The sequence below is a fragment of the Garra rufa genome, chromosome 6, assembly GCF_049309525.1.
Source record: "Garra rufa chromosome 6, GarRuf1.0, whole genome shotgun sequence".
Taxonomy (NCBI): Eukaryota; Metazoa; Chordata; class Actinopteri; order Cypriniformes; family Cyprinidae; genus Garra; species Garra rufa.
In genome coordinates this window covers 1,033,817-1,058,280 of record NC_133366.1, presented here as the reverse complement: position 1 = coordinate 1,058,280, position 24,464 = coordinate 1,033,817, and the positions used below count along the sequence as shown (strand labels likewise).

At 33.4% G+C, this 24,464-nt stretch overlaps 2 protein-coding genes and 1 pseudogene across 3 annotated transcripts in view; 1 reads left to right on the top strand and 2 right to left on the bottom strand.

Moving 5' to 3' along the window:
• Nucleotides 1-24,464, bottom strand: part of LOC141336266 (GTPase IMAP family member 8-like) — a 42,234-nt pseudogene that overhangs the window by 3,283 nt on the left and 14,487 nt on the right.
• LOC141336139 (uncharacterized) lies at nt 9,172-11,145 on the bottom strand. 2 transcript variants are annotated; one of them, XM_073841669.1, is made up of 2 exons: nt 10,989-11,145; nt 9,172-10,471 (listed from the first exon to the last, which is right to left on the bottom strand). In XM_073841669.1, exons 1-2 carry the CDS (start codon nt 10,998-11,000, stop codon nt 9,470-9,472), a joined length of 1,014 nt encoding a protein of 337 aa, XP_073697770.1. In that variant the 5' UTR covers nt 11,001-11,145; the 3' UTR covers nt 9,172-9,469. The 2 variants fall into 2 exon arrangements, with proteins under 2 accessions (XP_073697770.1, XP_073697771.1); XM_073841670.1 differs by having other exon boundaries at nt 9,172-10,468; nt 10,989-11,144.
• The window catches only part of LOC141336221 (GTPase IMAP family member 9-like), a 7,739-nt gene continuing 6,253 nt past the window's right edge, over nt 22,979-24,464 (top strand). Inside the window, exon 1 of the mRNA XM_073841774.1 lies at nt 22,979-22,997. Coding sequence (XP_073697875.1) covers nt 22,979-22,997 — 19 coding nt within the window. The remainder of the gene's footprint in view (nt 22,998-24,464) is intronic.

The following is a 24,464-nucleotide window of genomic DNA, read 5'->3' as shown; positions in this document are numbered from 1 at the left end:
GCCTTCTTTTTGTTTGTTTTTTAAACATGTCCTTAGGCCACCAGCACTGCTCATTCTGTACATTTCTCTTTCATCAGACACACCCAATTGAGGTACTGCAGTCTCTACTAATGACCTGATGAGTTAAATAAGGTGTGTTAGATGAGGGAAAGACATACAACATGTGCAGAGCTGGGGACACTCCTAAAGACTCAACACATAATACACGTGTGTGTGTGTGTGTGATGTCACAGTTTTTACAAATTCACATTTTCGTAGTTTACTTGGAGTCATTTTCAAAAACGTGCACTTTTGCACTTTTTTATTTCAAAGGTTTGCTTTTTCAGGCCACCAAAGTCCTTTAGAGATGAACAGCTGCTGTTAAAGGGGTCATCGGGTCAACTAACTTTTCCAAGTTGTTTGAACATTAATGTTTGTTGGTAGTTTGTGAACACAACCACCCTACAATGATAAAAATCCACCCAGTGGTATTTTTTTAATCTTTAAAAGTAATATCCCCTTTTTAAAATCAGTTCATTCTTAGCCTCTTGTTGTGACGAAATACATTTGATTGACATGAGCGTCTTACCTTAGCCCCGCCCTCACCGAGCTGAAACAGTCTGACTCTGATCGCCATTGTGTGACTCAGGTGCAGAGGAAGACTCTAATTGAGCGATTGAGGTGTTCTGTTGTTGGATGTAATAATGAACATAGCAGTAGTCATTTACTACCGACATCTGAGCCGCTGAAGATGCAGAGGTTTAACATTACTTTCGTTTTTTAAATGGAAAGCGCCAAAGGGGCCATGTCTTAAAATGAGATGAAATTTTGCTGAGCTGATTTTGACAAGGTAAAAGGGTGATTGTTACACTACTATTGAGAATTTTTAACCAAAGTATATTAGAGACTTTTCATTAAGACCCTAAAGAATTATATGAACTTGTGGAATATGGGCATCCGATGACCCCTTTAACAAGCAGATTCACTGAAGAAAAGAGAAACAACATGAATAGAAACAAGAATATAAGCAATTATGGGGCCAAGCACTAGGCAGGCAAGGCAGCAAGCATCAGAGCAGCTGAAGCAATGAGCAATTGAAGCCATTTTAAAAAGATCTTAGTTAAAATGGGTGAAAAGTCACAAAAACAACCACTAGTAATGAACACTAGTGTTCAGTGTGATGTGACAATGACACAGTTTAGTGCCAATATGTCAATGTTTTGCAGAGCCTCAGATTTATTTTGGAATCATGGCTCAAACCATCCATAACTTTGTGTCAGTAAAGTCTAAAGATGACCTGACTCAATTTTGGTGAAAATCAGACGAATGGTCATGGAGAAGTTAAAGAAAAAGTAGGTTTTCAACAAACAAACAAAAAAAAAAAAATGGCGAACAAGAAGTATGGCGGACTATGGAATAATTGATATCTAGGTTGTCAGCATGACCCACAGAATATTTTGAGACCAGTTTCATTACAATAGGCTAATACTATCAAACATTATTAACAGTTTGGAAAGTCATTATTGATGGTTAATGAATGGTTTATCACTCTCGACCAATAGGTGACGCTGTTACCAAATTGATGCCGCGTGGTCAGTGTGAAGTGACAATGGCACTTTAAAAAAAAACTTGATGTCAATATGTCAAAGCTTTGCAGAGATGCAGCCTCAGAAGCAGTTTGGCGTTTTTCGAGCAAATTAGTTGATGCGCTAAATGAAAACCATTTCATATATCGTCACAAAATCCATGTTTTGCTAGGATGGTCTAAAGATGAGCTTTGATGAAATTTGGAGAAATTGGAGAAATTGGAGAAAAGGTCTAGGAGGAGTTTCCCTTCGAAATTATTCAATTATGGCATAATTGGTATCAATGTTTTAGAATTATCCAAGGAATATATGAAGACCAGTTTCATTACACTAGGCTAGTTTTACCAGAAGTTATTAGCATTTTTCAAAATTTCATAATAACTTTTGACTACAAGCATGGTGCCAAAAACACATACAAAGTTTCATAAGGATATAGCATTTTACGACATACAATAAAAAGCCTCACATCTATTTTTGTGTTGATAAATCAACTTGAATTCCAAAATTTTTTGCCAGCATGGTCTCAAGATGATCTGATCCAATTTTGGTGAAAATCAGACAAACTGTCTAGGATGAGTAGGTTTTATGAAAATACTGAAAAAACGTAACATTAAGATTTTTAAATTTTGGTCTCCAAATCACTCGCATGAGCCAAGGAATTAGAGGCAATTCCATCTAGTCCTTACATTTCAAAATTTATTAACATAAAATGAGTGAAATTCTGGACAAATGGTGGCTTTAAACTGGTTTCTCTAATGGGTTTTTTTTTTTTTTTTTTTTTTTTCATTTCTGTTACTGATGGAGTTTTGGTTCCTTGCCGCTGTCGCCTCTGACTTGTTTAGTTGAGTTTGAGCTAGAGAGTTTGAGTTAGAGACTCCAAACTTGCTATGGTTAATGTTGAGACTATCCTCTATCTGTGTGCCAAATTACTAAATTTTCCCACAAGCGGTTCTATGGGCTGTCATAGACAAGTGACTTCCAGCCACAGCCTTAGATGAAATCAGCTGAAATAAAAAAGACATTAAATTTCCTGACATTAAAGATGTCAGCAGAGGATAAATAAAAACCACTCAACAAACAGCATTACCAGATTTATACATTAATTGACTGTATTTCTGTCCAGTGACTACATAAGTTGCTGTATTTTATGTATGCTCAGTTTTTGTTCTTAACTGTTTTAATTCATTTTTTTATTTTTTTATTTATTTGCTTTTAAATGTTAATTATTTTAGATTTAAACTGGATTTACTACTTTTTTTGGACAAACGAAATGAAATTTTTTTTGCTTTTTTTACTTTTCCCATTCATTTTCAATGTGGGGTCAATCTGACCCCAAGGAGAGGAAACGGTAAATTTTTTTTTACACACCTTTAGAACAACCGAATTAAGTCCGGATTTTTTTTTTTTTTTTTTTTTAGATTGATTATTTAGGAAAAGTCACAGAGTCTCATGCCCCTGAGATTAAGGGAACTTTATAAAAAAATGAAGGAAAACCAAGGAGAGCTTAAGGGTTAAGGCAGCCACAAAACGTATACTCCTTAGTTGAAACGGGTGAATTTTTGAAGTGATAGAAACTTTCCATTTCTCAGTACTCTACAATAGATCTATGAGGCCCATAACTCTTGTATTACTGATACAAACAGTTCAACATTTTGGGGTCAGTATGTTGAGAAATTATGATTATCAACAAAGATGCATTAAATCAATCGGAAGTGACAGTAAAGAAAAATAAATGCTGTTCTTTTGAACTTTCTTTTCATCTGTGAATTCTGAAAAATAAAATGTATCACAATTTCCACAAAAATATAAACACAAAAATATATAACAGAAATGTTTCTTGAGCAGCAAATCAGCATATCAGAATGATTTCCCAATGTGACACTGAACACTGGAGCAGTGATGCTGAGAATTCAGCTTTTACATTGTAATAATTGTAATACTGTTTTTTTTAATCAAATAAATGCAGTTTTGCTGAGCAAAAAGTCTTGAGAAGGTATGAAAAATTAGGTTTTGTAGTTGGTCACAATTGTGAGCGGTGGGAACATCCAAACGACACTGTTTATTGCATTTTATTTATTTGTGTCAATAGATTTTAATTACAAGACATGTATTTAAAGGCCATGAGTTTTTTCTACTACACTGAGCCATAAATCTCCACTTTAGTGGCACTAACACCAAACTTTACATTTTTATTCCTGTCTATATCCTGAAGGTTTTTAAAGGAGGATTTGTTCATATTTAATTAGCTTGATTTTATACAACTTCCCCCAAAAATGATAAAAAAGTTTTTTTTTTTTCTAAATTATGGAGTGACAATATGAGACTCAAAATCTCTTCTGTGAAAACACTCTAATATATAAAAAATAAACACTGACTTCATCCAGTGTTTAGATTTATTTACTAGAAATTTATGCAAATTAGTGCATGCATCATTAAATAATGACCGCATATTGTCCACATTTCAGAAAACTCATAATACAATTTTTTTTTTTTTTTTTTTTTTTTTTTTTTGCAATTATCAATGTAATCAGTCAACTGGATAAGTAATAAATTTTTTTTAAACTCTATTCACCTGCACTGTCTCACCTTAAAACTAATGGTGTTACAAAAGATTAGTTTTTAAGTTTTATAAAATAAATGTTTTGGCATACTTTTTTTAAAATATTTTTTTTTTTTAATGTTTTAGTGATGCATTAAGTATGACAGTAAAAAAAAACTTCAAAACTTCAACAGTTCATCTGTTTAGATTAAAACCACTAAAATGACTTAGACTTCCGAATTCTTCCATACTGCTACTGCTGCAACTACCCCACAACCTACTCCTACAACAATTGAAGTTTTTAACAAGTTAAGCCTTCTCTGGGCTGCTTTATACATCTCAACACTGTAGTACTTCCCTTCATTTTTAAGCACCAAATCATCCATCTTATCTAGCAGTGCATTGACTTGATTTTGATTGCTTCTGTCCTTATTGTTGAACGCATGATATCTGCCACCACAGGTCATAACAAACTGCCGTAGGTCTGGACTCTCTTCTATACGATCCTGCAGTGGTTTACTGCTCAGGGAGTCAGCGTGAGTGAACACAATGATGGTGTGACGTGCTGCATGTTCTCCAAAGTTCTGCTGAATCCATTTGACTGTGTTCATCACTTCCTCTGTCAGTCTTGTATCGAGTCTGATGACCAGCAGGAACACATGAGGACCGGGAGAAGAGATGACCATGCACTTCGCTATTTCAGCCTTCACTTCATTTTTTTTTTGCTGTTGTATCCTGCAGGCCTGGAGTGTCAATTATTGAGATGAACCTGTTACCCTTTCTTGTCATTTTTTTCTCTGATTGTTGAGTAACTGACTCTGGACTGAAATCCACTTCGAACTCATCTCTGCCCAGGATGGTGTTTCCCGTTGCGCTTTTTCCAGCTCCGGTCATTCCCAACATAACAATCCTCAGATCTCCTGAAGTTAGAGAGACAAGTTGTTTTCACAAAATAATATTAACAATCATAATACAAACATTTCTTCTTTGCTAAAACCTTTTGCTAAGGCTTTAATATCATGCCATAACTTACACCATGACAAAGTGAATGTGATTTTAAAGGAAAGGGGACCGTTTTAAGCAGCAGCACCAATAAAAAGTGTCATATGTGTCTATGGATTTAGAAAATAGTGCACAAAATGGTAGTTGTGGTACATCTTGTCTATAAATTGCCAGGTTGAAAAGTTGAGTATGTTGACTAAGTGGGTTAGCAAAAAAAGCCATAAAATTTACGGTAAAAAACTGGCAGCTGTGGTTGCCAGAATTTTACCGTAAAAAATACGGTAGCAATGTTTTACATTTTACACTTAAATTTACAGGCAAATACCGTAATTTCATTCACTGACATAAGGGTAATGTACCAATCTTTTGAAGTACTGAAATCTGTTTTGTACCTTTGTAATACACTAATAACCAGCAAAAGCAGGTGGTGATGACAACATCACATGATGAACCAAAGCCCATCACAAGAAGGTTTACATAGAATAGAAGGTGCACAGTGTCATTCACACAAACACTAAACACCATCATAACACACATAAAACGGAAATAATGCAAAAAAACATTATTTTAACAATATTAGATGTAACATACAACCCTAATGTACAAAACTGCAAAGAAAAAACTAAGAAGAAAAAGTTATTAAAAAAAAAAAAACATAAAAATGAAACACAGGGAATTCTGGGAATGTCAATTTTACGGTTATTCACTGTAAATCTTACGTTCTTTTTCTCTATGAAAAACGGTATACTACCGTAAAATTACACGCAATGTCCAACACAGTTTTCACCGGATATATAAAGGGAACTTACCGTTAACCATTTCACAGGTTTTTACCGTAGCATTTGTACAGTTTTTTTTTTTTTTTTTTTTTTTTTACAGTAAAAGCTTGCTTTCAAAGACAGTGTTTTTGTTAACTAACTATGTGATCACGTTATGTTAGAATGCCCAGAATGAGATCAATTTTGAGTTGCATCAGATTAATTAGGTGACTTTTACTGACCTGTAATTGTTGGTGCCATTTCTCTAGAAGTCCTTTTTGCTGTTTTAGATGCTCAGTGATCACTTTTATTTGCAGCGCTTCTCTTTCTTTTTCTGGATGAATGACAAATGAATTGAAAGGACTGACTGACAGTGCTCAAGTTGACTCCCCTTACAGCAGTTAACATCTGATCACATGATTCCAAATGGAACATTTCAGAGATATTGTCAAAAATTAATATTATGTTTCAAAATGAAATGTTGAAATTGACTTTGTTTGAGATGCTTCTTAGGCAATTTAATTCGGACTTGTTTAATATGTTAGAACATTTAAACTTTATTTTGACACATAGATCTTTTGTAGCAGATTCATAATGCTCAAACCACCTACTGCAGTATGTTATGATGTTATGTAATCATGACATTGTAATGATAACACTTCTAGATTATGTTGATCTTCAACTGTGGCAGTTTTGCCATGTCTGCTAATTATTCACAACTTTGGTCACTTGGGTTGGGGTATGTAAGTGTGTGTCTGTGTATATTTCAGGAATATGCATTTGTGTTAACTAACACATGGCCTCCTTGCCCTGTGACTTTTTCCAACCACTAACAGCTGTCAAATATCCTCACCTAGTGTTCACAGAGAGCTATTGTGAATGAGTAAGAGTTATGTCCCTTGCAGGTGTTTCTACCCAGTAGAGTCAATGGTCTTTCCACTCTTCAGTCTTCACACGATGGCTGCCACGATATTTTAATAGAAACAGGTATAACAAACCGTATACATTAAAAGAAACTAGAAATAAAGCGACACAAAGCTGTAAATTATTTTAAAGTCTTAAATCTATCAAACTATTGATTGAATAATTTGTACCTATTTGTACTTTTTATGTACATGTGATTTTCTTATTGCTTTTCCTATTTTATTATTTTAATATATTTTGTCTTAGTTTGTTATTTTTGTATTTTTGTGTTAGTTTGCTATATTTTGATGTAATTAATGTTATTGCCCTGATATGTTCTGATCCTTATTTTATGACAGCTGTCATGCTGGTGATGTGCAATAGATGGCAGTATGCACCTACTGTGTGTGTCTGTCAACCACCATTAAAGGGAAAATGTGCCGCTCAGATGTATTTTAAACGTCTGTGTTTTCCGTATTTGATGCATTGTACTCTTTGCACAACGGTTTTCACTTGTTTCAGCTGTTGCCATTGGGAAGGCACTACTGGTGCATTAAAACAAGGACTAGGATATTTAAAGACAGTTTCTTTCCTAGAGCCATAAACATTATGAAGTTCAATATGCCCTGACTCCAACTGTATATATTCTTCACTCTGAATGTCAGTCTCAGTTTAATATATATATATATATACACTGTAAAATCCAATAGTTTACCTTACTTAGATATAATTAGTTATCCTTACTTAGTTGCTATAGTTACTAGGTTGTATTAAGTTAGAGCTAGCAAGTAAAACAATTTACTTACTGCTTTGAGTAACGCTTACTTAAAATATTCAAGTAGCCGCAAAGGAACCAATGACATTAAGAAACCAGTGAGAGGCAGCAGTGCACTAATATGTTGCTAATTTGCTAAATAAAAAATGAAGAGGTTTTTGAGGTGGGTCAATAGTTATTCTGCAGTTATTTTCCATGAGTTACATTCACTCGTTTCCCAAAGTCATCTTGAATATTGTTTCAATACAACTGAAATATTTGAAAGAACATCACATAACCTGACTTATTAACTAACTAAATTATTAGCTTGTATATTTTATTAATTATTAATGATCTTTTACTATAAACACCATGAGAGACCTAATTGGGTTGAGACAATTATTTAATATTAGTGGTGATGTGCTCAAGTCACAGACACACGTCAACATTCAGCACGCGAACAACAACAATGGTAACAATTCAATTTTTTTTTTTTATTTATCGTGACAATAACCATTTTATTACTTTATTTGCTCTTTTTGTTGTGCTACTACTGACACAAGACAGTAAATAAAATTAGCAAATAAAAACAACAACAGTAAAACAAACCAATTGCATAATTTATGCATGCCGCAATGCACTCTGGGAGTCAGTGAGTAGCTATACTAAGTCAAGAGTAAACCTTAAGTAAAGGATCAAGTAGCCTCTACAGTTCTTTTTTAGTTGCTAGAACTCTCATGTAAGTAAACTATACTAACTAAGCGTTTGTCAGTACAACAAACTATTTCTATTTCACTTTACTTAGTTTTTTTAAGGCAATTGGTTTGCATGCTTTTTTTAAGTAAGCCCAACTAATTAGATTATTAATTATTATTTTTTTAATTTTTTTTTTTATGTACACTACCGTTCAAAAGTTAGGGGTCAGTGAGAATTGTAGTAGTCTTTAAAGAAGTCTCTTCTGCTCATCAAGGCTGCATTAATTTGATTAAAAATACAGAAAAAAAGAGTAATAATGCAAAATGTTTTTACAATATTAAATAATGTTTTTTATTTTAACATACTTTAAAATATAATTTATTCCTGTGATGAAAAGCTGAATTTTTATCAGCTGTTACTCCAGTCTTAAGTGTCACATGACCCTTCAGAAATCATTCTAATATGCTGATTTATTATTAAAATGATCAATGTTAGAAACAGTTGTGTTGCCAAAAATTTTTTTGGAACCTGTGATACTTTTTTTTTGGTTTCTTCGATTAACTAAATATTTACTAACAATATACATTTTTGCTATCACTTTCTATCAATTTAACACGTCCTTGGTGAATAAAAGTATTAAATTCTAAAAAAAAAAAAAAAAAAAAAACTGACCCCAAACTTTTGAACGGTAGTGTATATCTGTTTATACAACCCTTTATTTTTTTCTTACTTGGATATAGAAGGATAACCAGCTAATCTTAAAACTTTTCTCTTGGTAGGTCTATTACATTAATGTGCATGCTCTAAAAATAAGTTCATTTTATTGATCAGAATACAGAGCCATCATGAGTTTATAGAGAACTGTTCTAGTTTTCACATTTCTTTCTAGTTGTAAAATGAAGTATGATGTTTGTGACAGTAGCATTCAACATAAGAATATTGAACAGGATATGCTTAAACAGGATATGCTTTATTGATACAACCATCAATACACGGACAAAAGTCATAAGGCTGGGTAAGTGGCAGAACAAAAATACAAATAAAATATTAATCTTAATCTTTGTGAGTAGATTGGTTAAAGAGAGCATTGGGTAAAAAATGTGATGTATTACGGTCTCTTAATGGAAAATAATAATAATAAAAATAAAATGTATCCTCCACGTTTTATTTATTTATGGTCAAGCTGCTTGGCAGGAAGGGAAAAATGCTACAAAGCAACAGAACTGAAAGTTCTTGCAGAAATTGTACACCTTTAGTCCTCTTCCATTTTCACCTCTACTGATTTATGTTCTTCTTTTTCATATTCTTTTTCATCTTCTTTTTCATCGTCATCTTGCAAGCTTTCAATGAATTTCTTAGCTTCATCAAGGGAAATGTGCTCTTCATTATAGGCAAGTTTTACATTTGGATCCAGTTCACAGCAACTGAGGCTTGCCTTCAGCTTTCTTTTAGGGAATGTCAGGACATCCTTGGTGTGGAAGGCAAGAATAACCTGATCCCACACATACCATTCATGTGAATCCAATCGTTCTGGCATTGCGGTCTTCCCATGGGTTACCAGTCGAAAGTTGTGAGTTTCACAAATGGATTGGGCTCTCCAGATGATTTGATGTCCGTCATAAGAAACCAATGGATTGGATTGTAGCTCTGGAAAATGACTGAACTTCTTATTGAACTCAGGGCTGTGAACAAGAACAATATACCCAATCTCCTGCTTGAAAAGTTTGGTCTCATGTATGCGGAGAACTGGCTCTTGACCGTCACATTCCTGCTTCTTGTAGGCTTCCATCAGTTCAGTCAAAGGAAACGTGAAGCGGAAGTTGCCGTAGCGTGAGGTTTGGTTCAGGAACACAGGTGATGTGGTGAATTCATTCAGGAATGGTGGATGAGCTGCTATTTCCTCTTTGGTTATGTCTGGGAACAATTTCTTGAGGTAAAGCTCTTCAGCTGCTCTTATATCTGCTTCATTTATCTTCAGGCTCCACCAGGATAATGAACTTCCAGCAGGATCCTTGAATCCCTTTGACTTCCAAATGCCTTCAAGGCTTTTCTTGTTAGTGACATGAGCCACTTCTCTGATATGAAATTCAACAGGACTTGGATAATCTGAGATATCCTTGGAAAGATATGTTTGCGCTATTTTTTCTTGTTTTATGTCATCTCTGACTTTCAGTTGTTTTATGGTAACGTGTTCTCCCTCAAGGTATAACTCTCGTTTATTGCGCTTGTTTCTTCTTACTCTGAAGACTTTCTGCTAGGATGAAGTTAGCAATGTGTTATAAAAAAAAGAGTAAACATAAATGTAACACAGAAACATGCAGGGGACATAAAGTAAAGCAAACACAAGGGGAATTTTCTAACATTCAGGCAATCAGTGTACAGTATGTAATGTGTCTTGCAAAGGTCACTTGGCACTACAATACAGTAAACATATTCTGGTTAATCATTTACAAAGAGTACATTGTGATCATAATCACAAAAGATCACAATTGTGTATGTTCTAACTAAACTGTTTTTCTATATAGAAATAAGATTATCTAAATACGTTACTTTAGTAAATAGTCATTTTAGTACCACAGTAATCTTTTTGTGTACCTATATTCAAAAACCTAAGGACATTAACATGATACAATATATTAACTATTTTATTTAATTGTAAAGTTCTGTCAAATGACAAAGTCATTCACCCATGTTTTTACTCGAGATTGTCTGCATAGAGTTTGTCTGATGTTAAGATGTTTATGAAGTAAATTAAGAAGTGTTTTACTTACTTCAGTTGCCATTTTATGAGGGTTATGCTATGAAGCAAACAGTGATTCTTCCACTCTGTCTTGTGAAGACTGTGAGATCCTCCTCTGGTTTACAAAGTCTTCTGTTGTCCCTAATGCCACAAAGTTTATATGAAGCTGACCTTATATCACCGGGGGAGTGCGGGGTATCTGCAGAATTTCATGAATTCCTCAGTTTATTTCATTCTGTTCTCTGAGGTTCACACATAACGTTATCAAGATTTTTACATTTTAAAAAAACCCATCATTTTGAAGTAGTAGGTAGGCTATTTTCTGGGTTTTTTTGACCCCCCTCATCTGAACACTGAGTTTGAATAGGCATGGCAGATTGTAGACTAAAGAAGTAAACACCCACTGCTCTGACTGCCAGTGAACATGGGATGAAATGCCATGATCACAGTTACATCCCACACAATTCTCATAATGTGATACTCAGAGAGTGTGGCTGCATTCGAAACCGCATACTTCCATACTAAATAGGCAAAAAGTAGGCGAGTGAATAAGCATGTTTAAATCTTCAGTATTTATAAAAGAGTAGGCGAGAATTAGTAGGCGAGTGCACCAATTCTTGGAATGTTCTGAGACTTATGAGTTTCACAGGGTTGATTATACAAAACCGAAAACACACACACACACACACACACACACACACACACACACACACACACACACACACACACACACACACACACACACACACACACACACACACACACACACACACACACACACAATATATATTAAGAGATTGTAATCCAGGAGCTCATGAAGACAATCTTATCATATCAAAATAGCCAATATGACCTTACTCATTTTACTCTTTCACAATACCATATGCATTGTTACAGAGTAAGAAGACTCATCGCCGGTTTGTGGAGATCAAGCAGGCATCTTAAACGCTGATACAAGTGCACTTCAGGAGTGATAATTGAAAATATAACAATAATAATAAAAATTATGGAAAAATAATGAGCAACTTTTTCTTCCTGAGATCAAATCTGGAAAAAAATAAAAATAAATACATCCATTATTGTTATTCGACACTCTTGTTATTTCAAACATACCTCAAGCAAATTAAAATAGTTGAATTAATGGGAAATTATTTTCCATATCAAGTAGAGGAAAAAATAATGGAATTAGCTTGTAATTTTTATAACAAATAAATAAATAAATAAAATAAAATGCATGTCTAAAACAATAATAATTGCTTACAGACTTTAATGAGCTGTTGAACTTGGCTAATTGTAAAGAAAGCATGACCCCAACAAGAAAGCTGTCAGTTGAAATGATGGAAAGAATTATAAAACTCTTTCAAGATGGAAATCCATAATGGAGTGTGGCAAAATAAGTTCCCAGTCCAGTGTTCCTAAAATTTGGTATAAATATAAACAAAATGGAAAGATTATAAAACAAAAACATACAGGCAGATCGAGGAAGACATCAAAGCATCAAGAAAAACCCCCAAAGCAATTTGCCTTGAAACAAGAAAATGCACAACTAAACAAATGAAGAACAAATGAGTTGATGTGTGTAACATAACAGTAAGAAAGCGGCTGAATGAAATGAGATTTACATGTAGAAAGGCCAAATGAAAACCAGCATTAACAGAAAAAAAGAAAACAAGATTAGAGTTGGGTAAAGAGAAGTCATGGAGTGTGGATGATTGGATGAAAGTGATATTCAGTGATGAATCACAAATCTGCAATGGACAAGAAAAAATAGGCTGGAACGTCTGTCTTGTGCCATTCTCGAATAAGAAAAAAAGGTACAGCTCTGTCACAAGGTACAAAAGTAAAAAGGTACCAGTATGAACTTTACGGCATCGTTAAGGTACTAATATGTACCATGAAGGTTAGTTAAGCAGAGGTGGGTAATCCAGGTGTCAGAAATTAAAAGTCCTGCTATATGTTCCACCCATGAACTGATCAAATAATTTCACCAGAGGTGGAACCAAGTCCTTCTACTTAAAAGGGATGGTTCAGAGTAGAATTGACTTCATTGCTATGCACTCCGAAGCCCATGTAAATACCCCATCCGAAGTTTTTTTTACCTTAGTCAAACATTGAGGGAGATATTAGAGTTTTTCGAATTGCTTGTTACAGGAGTGAATGGTACATGTGATGTATCTCGTAAATTGCACCACTAAACGTGCAAGTAATCTTACCAAACTTCTACAGTAGTGTAAATAGGTTATGTACTCACAAAACGCTGCATCGGAACATTTGTAAGTCCACCATGAGTGTTTTAAAAACACGTTTTACTTTTGTTAAAGCAAACACTGATCTTTATGATGGTGTCATCATTTTAACCAATAAAACATCAACATCTGATCCTCTGTAATTCTCAATAACCGCAGGTGTTCGGCAGTAATGCTAAATTATCATTTAATTAGACATCATTATCTCATTACCTTTATCTCTTTAAGGATTTGGGATTTGACCTGAGACTTGAAGGACTTGGTCCACCTCTGGTGAAATCATTTCATCAGTTCATGGGTGGAACAAATATATGGCAAGACTTTTACTTTCTGACCCCTGGACTATCCACCTCTGCTTACCTACCTCTTAAAGGTCCATTTTAGTATGAAAGTACATATCGGTATATCTTTTTACTTTTGTACCTTAGAGTACTGCCCCAGTGACAGAGCTGTACCTTTTTTTTTCTGAGAGTGTATAAAGATGACCGCCTGAAGGAAACTAATTTCATTTTTTTGGTTGATGATTGCATATTTTTTACTCAAAATTGAATGACTCCATATTTTTTTTCCTGTGTCGCATGCACTGATAGAGTTTTCCATGATTGCGTGGCTTTGCCACACAATCTTTGATATGTCAGCTCAATAAATCAGGCAAAGTGCCAAAGATGGGGCTGTGGGTGAATAATATTTGTTTTTCCACCGCCATGCACACTGTAAAAAGTTTTCACCAGATTCAACTTAAAAACCTAAGTTCAGCAGCTGCCTTAAGTTTTTAAGTTAAATCAGCTTAAAACTACAAGTCATTTTAATTTATTACAATAAAAATGAGTTGATATAACTTGTGAGTTTAAAAGACTTAAGCTGATTTTACTTAAAATCTTAAGGCAGCTGCCAAAAAAAATGAAATGGTGAAAACTTTTTACAATGCAGAGATCAGTAATTCAAGTTGTTTATTCATTTTCTAGCCCAGAATGTAAAAAAAAAACAAAAACAAAAACAAAAAAAAAAACTTAAAATCAAGCTTATTTGTTTTAAAATGAAGAAAAAAAGAAGAAAGAAACCATTTTCATATATCTCTGTTTATAATATTGAATAAAAAAAGAATGATCGGAAGATACCCTGATTCTTTTGTATGTCAGGTTTTGTTTCTTTTCAATAGCAAAAGTTGTGTTAGCTAACTTTTTTCTCTCTGGGATTTTTTTTTCTGATTTTTTTTAGCTAAAAAATTGCAAAGGTTTTATTTTTGTTAGGCAGCATTTTTTCTTGATACTTTATGTTTATATTAATGGTTCAAAGATGCTTTTTTGTAATTATTGGAAACTGCTATAATATTACATTGTTCAGTGGTAAAAGCTGTGTCCGGGTTTATGTAAATGCAAAAAAATCCTGTGAGACTAATAAATGTGCATGTAACTAAAACCTGAAGTACAGGTTTATAGCGCCCTCAAGTGGAATTTCCAATTTGCCAAGCTCAATTTCTAAGTCTAGCAAAACGAATGGTTTATAGGTTATAGCATGATTTATATGTTTTGGTAGCCAGCGACTCTTATATAAGACTCTTTTATAAATTGGGTGTTTACTATACATAATAAAGTTCTTAAAGCGACAGTTCACCCAAAAATCTAAATTGTCATAATTTACTCAACATCATGTAATTTCAATCCTCTATGAACTTTTTTCTTCTGTGTAGCATAAAGGAAGATACTTTTAGAAATTCAATACTTTTTTGTCTATAGAGTAGAAATCAAGGGTAACCAAATATGTTTGGTTACATTCTACAAAATATCTTTTGTGTTCCACAGAAGAAAGTAAGCCATACAGTTTTGGATTGACATGAGGGTGAGGAATTTTATTACTGAATGATTTTTTTTATTACAAAATTTATTAGCAACAAATTTCCTGCATTCTAGCTCAAAATCATTGCTTTACTGCATGCATTTCTCTACATTGCATTTCTGCAATTAAGTTTGTTGCATTTGAATTCAGCAGTATTTCTCATTATTTGTTTCTGTCCTGTTTTATTCATTCATGTACTCCTATTAAAGACCCTATAACCCAGCTGAAATAAACAGCTAAAACCAGCCTAGGTTGGTTGGCTGGTTTAAGCTGTAAGTAGGTGGTTTTAGCTGGTCTTTTAGTTGGTGGTTTCCCAGCCTGCTGACCAGCTAAAACCAGCCAAACCGCACAGGCTGGTTTTAGCTGTTTTTTTTTTTTTTTTTTTTTTCACCAGGGAACCTAACAAAACTTTCATGTGAAACTTTTGGGCCGGATGGGCTGGATGTGTCCAGGGCCAAATTTTAACCCCAGTCCAGCCCTGGTAGTCACACAGTGTACAGTATAAGCAGCAGCAATATTATCTCCACAATGTTGTGTAAACAGGTCTAGAAAGCTATTCAAATGAAAACGACAATCCTGTTATATATCACCATCAAAAAAAATAAAAATAAAAAAATAAAAAAATAAATCAAGTATTAATTTTGTGTGTTTAAGAAATGGAAGCATTATAAATGTGAGCACATCGTCAGCATAGAGAATAGAGAAAGTAAAAGCTCTCAGGAAAACGTGGTCACATGATCACAGTGAGCGCTTCAACAAAAGGATTTGACTGGCGTTAGCAGGAGCTGCAGCACTTTGACTCTGTGCAACTCAGAGAGAAGACAGCAGACAAACCCAAGAGACAATAACAATGACTTCAGCGTGTACAGGTCTGTGCAAAAAATCTTTTATATAAATCTCTCTTGATTAATCAGTGTACACTGCCATTCAAAATTTGGCACCTGTAATTTTTATTTTATTTTAAGAATTTAAAGAAATTAATATTTTTAATCAGCAAGCATGAAAAACAGTAAAGACATTGTTTATATTTTTTAATATGCTGTGCTTATTAAAGAACAGCAATTGCTGATGAAAATTCAGCTTTCCCTTACAGGAATAAAATATATTTTATAGTATAATTAAATAGAAAACAGTCGTTTTAAATTGTGCTATTATTTTTTACAATATTACAGATTTTTTTCAGAAAATGCAGCAAAAGATACTTCTTTAAAAAACATAAAAAATCAGATTGATCCCAATCTTTTGAACAGCAATGTAGCTAGATTAAAGTGCTTTTAATATTTTAGTCATAAGTTTAAATCTTGGAAATTTAAAACAAATCCACGACTTCAGCATAATCCACAGTAATTAGTCTTACAGACAATGAAGTTATGTTTCAGAAAAAAAAAAAAAAAAAAAAAAAATATATATATATATATATATATATATATATATATTTATATTTATATATATCTCAACATGCATGTTTAGTTTAATTAGTTTCTTTTAAATGAATCCCTCCTCTAATTAACTTACAAATAAACTGAATTCGACTTTTGTTTTGAACTTTTGAACCAGTTTAAATGGTCAGACTAATGAAGCAGTTAATCACTTATTCGTTGTTTTGGTCAAATTAACTGTAACAACTGCATTTGGAACTGATCTCTATATCATTATTATATTTGTATCATTTCCTTTTCCTGCTATTCCTGCCATTCATTTTGTAAGCAGCCACTTTGAATTTTCACTTCGAAATGAATCAGAGATGATCAGATTGTTATGAACAAATGTACTATTTCATTTGATTTTTCACATGACTAATGTATGATTGTGTTTACATATTAAACTTGTTTCTTTGCAGAATGTGATCTGAGGATCGTTCTTCTGGGTAAAACTGGATCAGGAAAAAGTGCAACAGCAAACACCATCCTTGGCAGAAAAGCTTTTGAAGCTGTTGATTTCATGAAATCATCCAATAAACTGTGTGAGCAAAAGGAAGGGAAAGTGGGTGGAAAGACTGTCTCTATAGTTGACACTCCAGGACTATTTAACATGATTGTGTCAAAACAGCAGCTGACAGCTGAATTACAAAAGTGTGTAACTTTGGCTTCTCCTGGTCCTCATGTGTTTCTGCTGGTGATCAAACTGGGTGTGAGATTCACAAAAGAGGAGAGAGACACTGTGAAATGGATTCAGGAGAACTTTGGAGAAGAAGCTTTGTGTCGAACCATCATTCTGTTCACTCACGCTGATCAGCTGAAGGGAAAACCAGTGGAAGATTATATCAATAAAAGCAACTATTTAATGGAAATCATTGAGATATGTGAAGGCAGATATCACTCATTCAACAACGAGGACAGAAACAATGAAGATCAGGTCCCAGAACTCCTGAAGAAGATCAACACAATGATGGAGGAAGATGAAATGAGCTATTACACTCTTGGGATGTTTGAAACAGCTCAGATGAAGAAGGAAAGAAAAAGGGTGAAAAAGACTGCATTTGCGGTTGCAACGCTAGGGATTGGAATTCTAGGAACAGCAAAAATATTAGGCAAGATATTTGCAGCAATTGCAGGTAGTGCTTCTGGAGCAGCTGTAGAAAGTGCAATAGCAGCCACGGGAGAAGCAGCAGGAGAAACTGTAGATAAAGTTTTTGCTTTTATAGAAAATGCAGGAGAAGAAGTTACACAGAAAGCAGTAGCAGCTGTAGAAACTGCAGTAGAAACTGCTGCAAATAAAGCAGTAGCAGCTGTGGAACAAGCAGTAGAAACGGCCGGAGAAGCAGTTGCGCTAAAAGCAATAGCAGCTGTAGAAAAAGCAGGAGAAACTGCTGCGAATAAAGCAGTAGCAGTTATAGGAGAAGCAGCACAAGAAGCAGTGCAGACAGGTGCAGCAGGATCAGGAGTAGCAGCACAAGGAGCAGTTACAGGTCTGGCAGCAGTAGCAGCGGCAGCAGCAGCGAGATCTGCAGCAGCTGCAGGGAAAGTGGCCTCATCTGGAAGAGTATCTGCAGTAGCTGCACTAGCAGCAGCATTTGGAGGAGCAGCTGTTACATTAATGTCAGCATTAAAATAGTAACAGTGTAGTTTATCAGGCAAGCCTAAAACTTTCCAAAATTTCAAAAGTTTTCAATTTTCATTGTCCTATTAGATTTTTTTTCACACTGAAGTTATTAATTTATAACTTTAAGTTTAAAATCAAAATTCTTTTTTGTTGTCGTTGCAAAATTGTACAACAAAGAGCGAACCTCAATAAATAAATAAATGCATACATAAATATTAAGTCAGAGAATATTGCACTTATGTTTGTGAAGGGTGCTAAAAATGTATTGCATGAGAAAATAGTTCATTTGTTTCTTTATATATTTGTGGACGGCATACAAAAGTATCTCCTCTTTTTTACTCTTACTGTACTTTTTAATGCTGATACACATTTTTGTTTAATTCTGTTGGGAACCTAAATAAATGCATGATTCTCGTGGTCCCTGTACTGTATATCATCTAGTGTGAATGACCTGACCATGTGGTACATATTTACAGTATGTTTTCAGCATGCTCTATTGCACTATTTACAATACTCTTTACATTATTTACTTAAAACCATAAGTAAATAAAATTACATTATTATTTCTCCTCTTCACATCTTTAAGTCCTCAGATCAGCTGTCTTTTTTTCAATATTTTATGTGCTGTATTTCATAATCAATTTTACAACAAATCTGCAATTGTAATTTTAGAGCACCAACATTTTGAGCCTTTTGCTCCTTCAGATCAATTGTGGATTGTAAATGCATTTGAATAAACTGAGTATAATGCTAAAAAACAGGATGTTTCATGCTTTAAAATAGCTTCATTGTTAATTCTAATGTGTGTCAATAAGCATGCAAATGAAATAAAAATAACAAATGTGTTAGCCTCTTTTAAATTACTTTATTCCCATTCAGTGAGCAGGCAAAAAGGTCATGGGCGTTTTATTTATATTGAAAAACACATTTAGAAATCATAGATTTTTCCAAAATCAAACAAAATTAGAGGGAACATGCAATTACCAAAAGTCACATTTAAAATACGATAATTGTAGTAAGAGCAGATTAGGGTAAGAATGCAATTAAATGCGATAATAGTTTTGATTATTCAAAGATGCTCTGCTGGATCACCAACTCATACTGGATTGATTTGTATGTTCTTAATTTACAGATATTTTGTGCACAAGCACAAATTTTTTGTTAGCTTCTTCACAGCAAAAAGCCCAGTGTTAAATGAACTCTCCATGGTTTATTTGAGTCCATAACTTTACCCCCGGTTTCACAGACAAGGCTTAAGCCTAGTCCCAGACTAAAATGTAAGTCTGAGCTGTTTCAACTGAAATAAAATTGCACTGACTGATCTTAAAAATATATCAGTGCCTTTGTTTTGCCTCAGGATGCACACCAGTAATGTTTTTTTTTCTAAGCATGTTTATAAAAATGACTTAAATGTCCTAATTGAACTATGGCCTAATCCTGGTTTAGTATAAGCCCTGTCTGTGAAACTGTGCCTCAGAGGGTTAAAATGAACACTGAAGCAGTGTTTAAGTTAATGAGGCAATTAAGTGATTCATTAAGTGATGATTGATCATTATTGAAGACACCTGATGTTAATAAGCAGAACCACCAAAGGAGAAAATCAAATTTTATAAGTCACCATTATAGTGGTCAGCATATGCACTATTTGGGCTTTTTACCCTTAAATTTTTAATGTTAGTATTTTTTGCAAGTTGTAATTGATTTACAACAGCCAAACAAACCAGAGAAAAGGTGATTATGTGGTGTTGAATATGTTTTGGCATAATCATTATGTAGTGATCTGAATAACTGAGTAAGGTTTTCTTTGTTGTTTACATCAGTGTAATCAGACAGATGTTTTTAAAACTTATTTTGACCAAAATGGTACAAAAAAAAAAAAAAAATGTAATGAAAAAGAAACGCATGATGTAGCCAATAAGAAGCCATGACTCCCATCATGCATTGTGGCATGAATACATTATGTGCTGAATTGCCCTTGTAATTTCACATTACTTTTTAGTCGCTTTTTCCATGAGGTTTAGAGTTTATCTGTTTCTCTGGATATGTTGTTTCTGACCATAGTGATGAGTAATGATTCCTGATGTCTGTGTGCGCCTAAAATAATAACTTTTTAAAGTTTTGGAATCAGAGGAGCTTGTAGGAAATCTATTCAAAATTGATAGAAAATACAGACTCTTTGGCTGTTGAACCACAAGGCAGTTGTAACCAATAAAAAAAAAAAAAAAAAAATCTAACTTGGAGATTAGACTCCAAAGGATTTCAGTGTCTCAAATTATTTTCCTTTTTTTTATTAATTATTTATTATTTTCATAATTTATTTTCAAATTATCTTAAATCAGAATTCTCACCATCAGATGATTTTTGCTCTTTGGCTTGTCTGACTCTTTCCACCTTCTGTTTCCAGCAGCTAAACAGAAATTAATACTAAAAAGTTAAGGGTAAAGACCCCAACTAATGGTGACTTAAAAAATTAGATTTTCTCATTTTGTTGATTCAGCTTTTTAACATCAGGTGTCTTCAATAATGGTCAATCATCTCTCAATGAATCGCTGTTGCTTCAGTGTTCATTTGAACACTCTTGAATATGGACTCAAATAAACTCCCAGGAGAGTTTATTTAACACTGCGCTTTTTGCTGTGTTGTAATTAATGCAATGGGACAAAAAATCTAAAGAAAAAACAAAAACCCTTTGCTTTTACTCAGTGGAAAATACATATTGAACATAATTAAAATGTATGTGTAGTAAAAATCTAGTAAGGCTACACAAATGTTTTATCTGTAAATCTACAAAATGCAGCGAAACAAATTGTAATTTTAACATGCACTCTCTTTTCCAAGCAAAATTACATGTAGAACAATGATCCATGTCAAAATGTTCAAAAACAACAATATATATGAAGTAAGACACTGAAATAATGGTTAACTCACAAGAAGTTAGTAACAAACACTAGATTTTTATATGGTTTCTTTCCTTTGTTTCATTCGAAGTCTACACCTTACTCGGTTTTTGTCTATTTCTATGTCAGTTTCTCTATCTATTAAACATACACCCATGATAAACTGCAAGTCAATGCTAAACCAGTGCATTGAACCAAAAACTATAGATATGCAAAGACTGTTTACTCCCTTTTTTTATTCAATTTATTCATTTTGTACATGTTCCCAAATAATGCAACAACTAAGTCAAAATAATGCAAAACTGCCAAATCACTTATAAATCACATTCTGATCTATATAGCTATATATTGCCAAGCAGCTACAGACTCATAGCCACATATGCCAGTGCAATTAACAATAGCAAGTGCAGTAATTTCCAACAGCAATGGCAATATTGTTGTTCAATGCAACAAAAGCTTCAAATGATTTTTGTTGTTCTGTCCACTGATGTCATTTTGCATTCAGTTTGGTATTTGTTTGAATGTAAAAATTGTATATATATATATATATATATATATATATATATATATATATATATATATATATACACAGTATATCCCACCCATAGGACCAAACATTGCTTTTGTTAGTAGACAGAAAACACATTGTTCTATAGAGCTTACTCCTGACCATAAGAACTAATGTACTGTAAAGAACACTAAATGAACACAAATCAGACTTGAAAGGACACTAGTAGGAGTAATAGAAAACAGAAGTTATGTCATGTCTAATTGTTATCTCTATTTGAATGCGATCTCAGCTGTGTTTTTGTTTTCTGTAACTCCCATGAATGCTCTTTCAGGTTAAATTTGTGTACATTCAATTTTCTTTGCAGTGCATTAGTTCTTTTGTCAGTAATATAATTAAGAGTAAGCTCAATAGCATAATGTGTTTTCTACCCACTGACAAAAACAATGTTTGGTTCTATGGGTGGGAAATATATATTATTTACATTTCACAGCAAGACTTTTCAAAAACACAGCTGTCATTAAATTGATTTCATATTTACTGACCAGCCCTGCTTTGTTAGTTCCAATTCTTTATGAGAATTAATGTGTATGAGAAGTCAATGCTAAACCAGTGCAAAGACTATAGACATACAAATAATGTTCACTCCCGTTACATAAGAATGGGAGGAACTGCATCATGCAATGTGGCGTAATATTGAATTTGTTCAATTTGAGCAATGAAATGCTGCTGAGCTGTTCATACTACAAACCAACCTTAGATTTAGTTTCTCAATAAGTAGCAAGGCTTTCTTTTTTAGTTAGATCATCTTTATTATATATATATATATATATATATATATATATATATATATATATATATATATATATATATATATAAAGATTAATCATTGGCTCAAGTATGAACAAAATCATGCACTTTCTGCACTTTCCCATGCCTCCAATTTAGCACATTGTACTTTTGTTGTTAAAAAATAAATACAAATGCAATAATAAATGCAATAAAACTATAAAACAAAAACCAAAAGAAAAAAACAGACAGTATTTGACAATATTTATATATTTAGACAGTTGACTTTTTATATAAGCATTGACCTATACTTTATTTATTTTTTTCATTCATAAATGCTGCTGTGGCGCTGTGATAACTCATCCAATCACAGTCCATGTTTGCCTTGTCAGTTAAACAGCCAGACTCTGGATGCCCAAAACAAGATGAGAAAGTTTCCCTTTTCTTTGTTAATGCAAGACTCTGCGGTGTGATTTTTGGCATTTTGTCTAGTCCACAGAACCAATTTCATATTTACCGCAACAGAGGTAAGGCATACTAGAGGTACATCAATATATATATCAATATATTAATAATTAATAATAATAACAACATTTAACGTTTTTAATGAGCATTACATCAAACCTTATTCAGCAGCAGTTCTTCTCATTTCATTCAGGTATTTTGCTGGTGAAGACTGATATAAAAGAAAGACAGAATGGAAATGGCAGATGAACATGCAGGTGAGCTAAAACTTTCTTGCATAACATATAATACTGCTTAAATAATAAGATGATCAAAACTAAATATATGATCCAAAAGATTGGAGAATTTCTGTAGTTATAACAGGTCCTAGAACCAGAAATTGCTGAAATGTGTTTCCTCTGTTTATGAAGTTTGGATATTAGTCATTTTCTCTTGACTGTGATCATACAGACTAACAATGGGATCTAGTTGTTCAATTGTTTGATGCAATGACAGGATTGAGTAACTAAATTGAATTTTTGCTGTACAGAAAAAATCTCTAACTTACCACGGCAGCGGACTGCATTACATTTTGTCCCGATGCTACAGCTTTAGACTGAATTACCTTTTTATCTTCATTAATACCAATATTTATTGTATTCATACAGTGATGCAGCAATTAGTTTTACATTTAATTATTCAATTTCTGCAGTATTTTTAGTACGTTAGAATCATTTTTTTTGAGTTGAATCATGATTCCAAGAATCAATCTGAAATGAATTGTGAGGTACCAAAAGATTTCCATCCCTTGTGTTTAACATATAATATTAATATGCAAATAATACAATCATGTTAGAGAATGTTTGGATTTCTAATAATGATACAAATATTTTATAACAATCAGTGGCAAGAAAAATACAACAGTTAGTAATACAATTTGTTTTACATACAATACAATTACAAATACATTTCATGTATTTCCATTTAGTTCAATCTCAAAAGTTAAGGTGCTCCACAATGCCATATAGAATATCCTTTTTTCTTTAAATGGATCCATAAAGAACCTTTCGGTTTCACAAAATGTTCGTTGTGGTGAAAGAAGGTTCTTCAGATTATAAAAGGGCATGAAAGAGACGGTTCTTTGTGGAACCAAAAATGGTTCTTCTTAGGGCAGCTCGATTTTGGCAAAAATCATAATCACGATTATTTTGGTCAATATTGTAATCACGATTGTTTAAACGATTATGACAGGCTCCAAAACTTTACACAGTGATTAATTTGAAGATAGCAATACAGCCTGAAAAAGATACAAATAAAACAAACACTGCTTTAAAAATACTGAATACTTTTATGCAAGTCTAAAGAAGTCTAACAATACTACAGAAATTGAATTTGAATGTAAAATAAAACAATGTCTTCACTCTAATAGTTAAACACGCTTTGTTTCTTATTAAAACTAAAATCGTCCTTCATTCAAGAGCAGTGAGTGATGTTTCTTGTATAAAACGTATTTTTACGTTTTATTCATATTAGGCACAGAGATGCCAAAAGGAATATTATGTGTTGCCGCTTTAACCACACGGACACATTATACTGTTACGCACGGATTTTCGTTCTCAACTGTTTGTTCATTAAAGACATAACTGACAAGAGTTTACATGAATAATCACCAAGCCCCTCAATTTGAAATATTTTTGCGTGTATTTGACCGTTTAGGTGCGCACCTTGAGCTAAAAGATAACTTT